The 2026-nt window shown below is 46.9% G+C and overlaps 1 protein-coding gene across 1 annotated transcript in view; it reads left to right on the top strand.

The window, feature by feature from the left end:
- The window catches only part of LOC107688033 (fumarate hydratase, mitochondrial), a 9691-nt gene that overhangs the window by 3968 nt on the left and 3697 nt on the right, over positions 1-2026 (top strand). Inside the window, exons 6-8 of the mRNA XM_016485572.1 lie at positions 48-213; positions 498-701; positions 1510-1637. Coding sequence (XP_016341058.1) covers positions 48-213; positions 498-701; positions 1510-1637 — 498 coding nt within the window. The remainder of the gene's footprint in view (positions 1-47; positions 214-497; positions 702-1509; positions 1638-2026) is intronic.

Genomic DNA, 2026 nt, shown 5'->3' with positions numbered 1-2026 from the left:
TGTGTGTGTGTGTGTGTGTTTGTGTGTGTGTGTGTGTGTGTGTGCAGGAGTTTGGTGGATATGTCCAGCAGGTGAAGTACAGCATCGAGCGAGTGAAAGCAGCCATGCCTCGTGTGTATGAGCTGGCAGCGGGCGGCACTGCGGTCGGCACCGGACTCAACACACGCATCGGCTTCGCTGAGAAAGTAGCAGATAAAGTGGCTGCGCTCACAGGTAACACACACACACACTCATACACAACACACACACTCATACACAACACACACACACACTCATACACACACACACTCATACCACTTCATATGATGCTTTATGTGAGGAACAGACTCAAGTTTGTTCTTCACGTTCATACACATTGAACTCATGCTTGAGTTCAGGGAGTTCTGTGTCTGACAGTCTGAAGAGATTGAAGGATCAGCGTTTCCACACAGATGTGTTTTCCTCGGGGTCCAGTGATCGCGTAAGGCTTTGTGTTCATTCTGCTTCCTCGTCTGCAGGTCTTCCGTTCATCACGGCGGCTAATAAGTTCGAGGCTCTGGCGGCCCACGATGCACTGGTGGAGTTGAGCGGCGCTCTGAACACCGTCTCCGTCAGCATGATGAAGATCGCCAACGACATCCGCTTCCTGGGATCCGGACCTCGCTCGGGTCTCGGAGAGCTGATCCTGCCTGAGAACGAGCCCGGCTCCAGCATCATGCCCGGTGAGTGACGCGCCCGCCGGCCAATCACTGCCTGAGGCTCGCAGGAAGCTGTTCGGGATGCAGCTTGTAGCTGTGCAGTGGATAATATGAATGTAGACGATTTGTATTTAGAGAAATTAATATGTGATGCACATATAATACACATAGAGAGGCGTGCTGCAGGTTCACCTCTGACCTTTAGCTCCAGGCTTCAGTTTCTGGTCTATTTTTGGGGCTTTGATGTCCTCGACCTCTGAAAAATGCAACACTCATACACACACACACACACACACTCATACACACACTCACTCACACAGACACACAGACACACACTCTCTCTCACACACACACACACACACACACACACACCTCACACACACTCATACACACACACACACACACACACACACACACACACACACACTCATACACATACACACACTCATACAGACTCACACACACACTCATACACACTCACTCATATACACACTCACACACACACACACACACACACACACTCACACTCACACACACACACTCACACACACTTATACGCACACACTCTCACACACACACACACACACACTCACTCATACACATACACACACTCATACACACTCACACACACACACTCATACACACTCACACACTCACTCATATACACACACACACTCACACACACACACACACTCTCACACACACTCACTCTCTCACACACACACACACACACTCACTCACACAGCATTAAAGATCTGCTCAGTGCTTTAGAGTGCCTGTAGAACCACAGAAGTGTGTGTGTTATTCTCAAGTGTGTGTGTGTGTGTCTCAGGGAAGGTGAACCCCACGCAGTGTGAGGCCATGACTATGGTAGCAGCTCAGGTGATGGGAAACCACGTGGCTGTTACTGTCGGAGGAAGCAACGGACACTTTGAGCTCAACGTGTTCAAGCCGATGATCGTGAGTCGCCTTTCCAACTTTCCATCTCGTGCAAAGTGACTTGCATTGCTTTGAAGATATACATTTAATCAGTTCATGCATTGATTCCCTGGGCAAAACAAGCACCAGAATGTTTTATTTATATATGTAACGAATTCCAGAAAGATTTTTGAATGATGAGACCAAATCTAAAGTTTGGAATCACTATTGATTTTTAAAATGTTTTTGAAAGAGTCTCTTGTGCTCAGCAAGGCTGTGTTTATTTGATCAAAAATACAGTAAAAACAGTGAAATATTATTACAATGTAAAACAGCTGTTTTCTATGTGAATATCTGTTAAACTGTAATGTATTTCTGTGATGCGCAGCTGTATTTTCAGCATCATTACTCCAGTCTTCAGTGTCACGTGA

Source organism: Sinocyclocheilus anshuiensis, unplaced genomic scaffold (genome assembly GCF_001515605.1).
Source record: "Sinocyclocheilus anshuiensis isolate Anshui unplaced genomic scaffold, SAMN03320099.WGS_v1.1 scaffold241, whole genome shotgun sequence".
Classification (NCBI taxonomy): Eukaryota; Metazoa; Chordata; class Actinopteri; order Cypriniformes; family Cyprinidae; genus Sinocyclocheilus; species Sinocyclocheilus anshuiensis.
The sequence above is the reverse complement of the archived record's forward strand: the minus strand, read 5'-3'. Positions and strand labels throughout refer to the sequence as shown.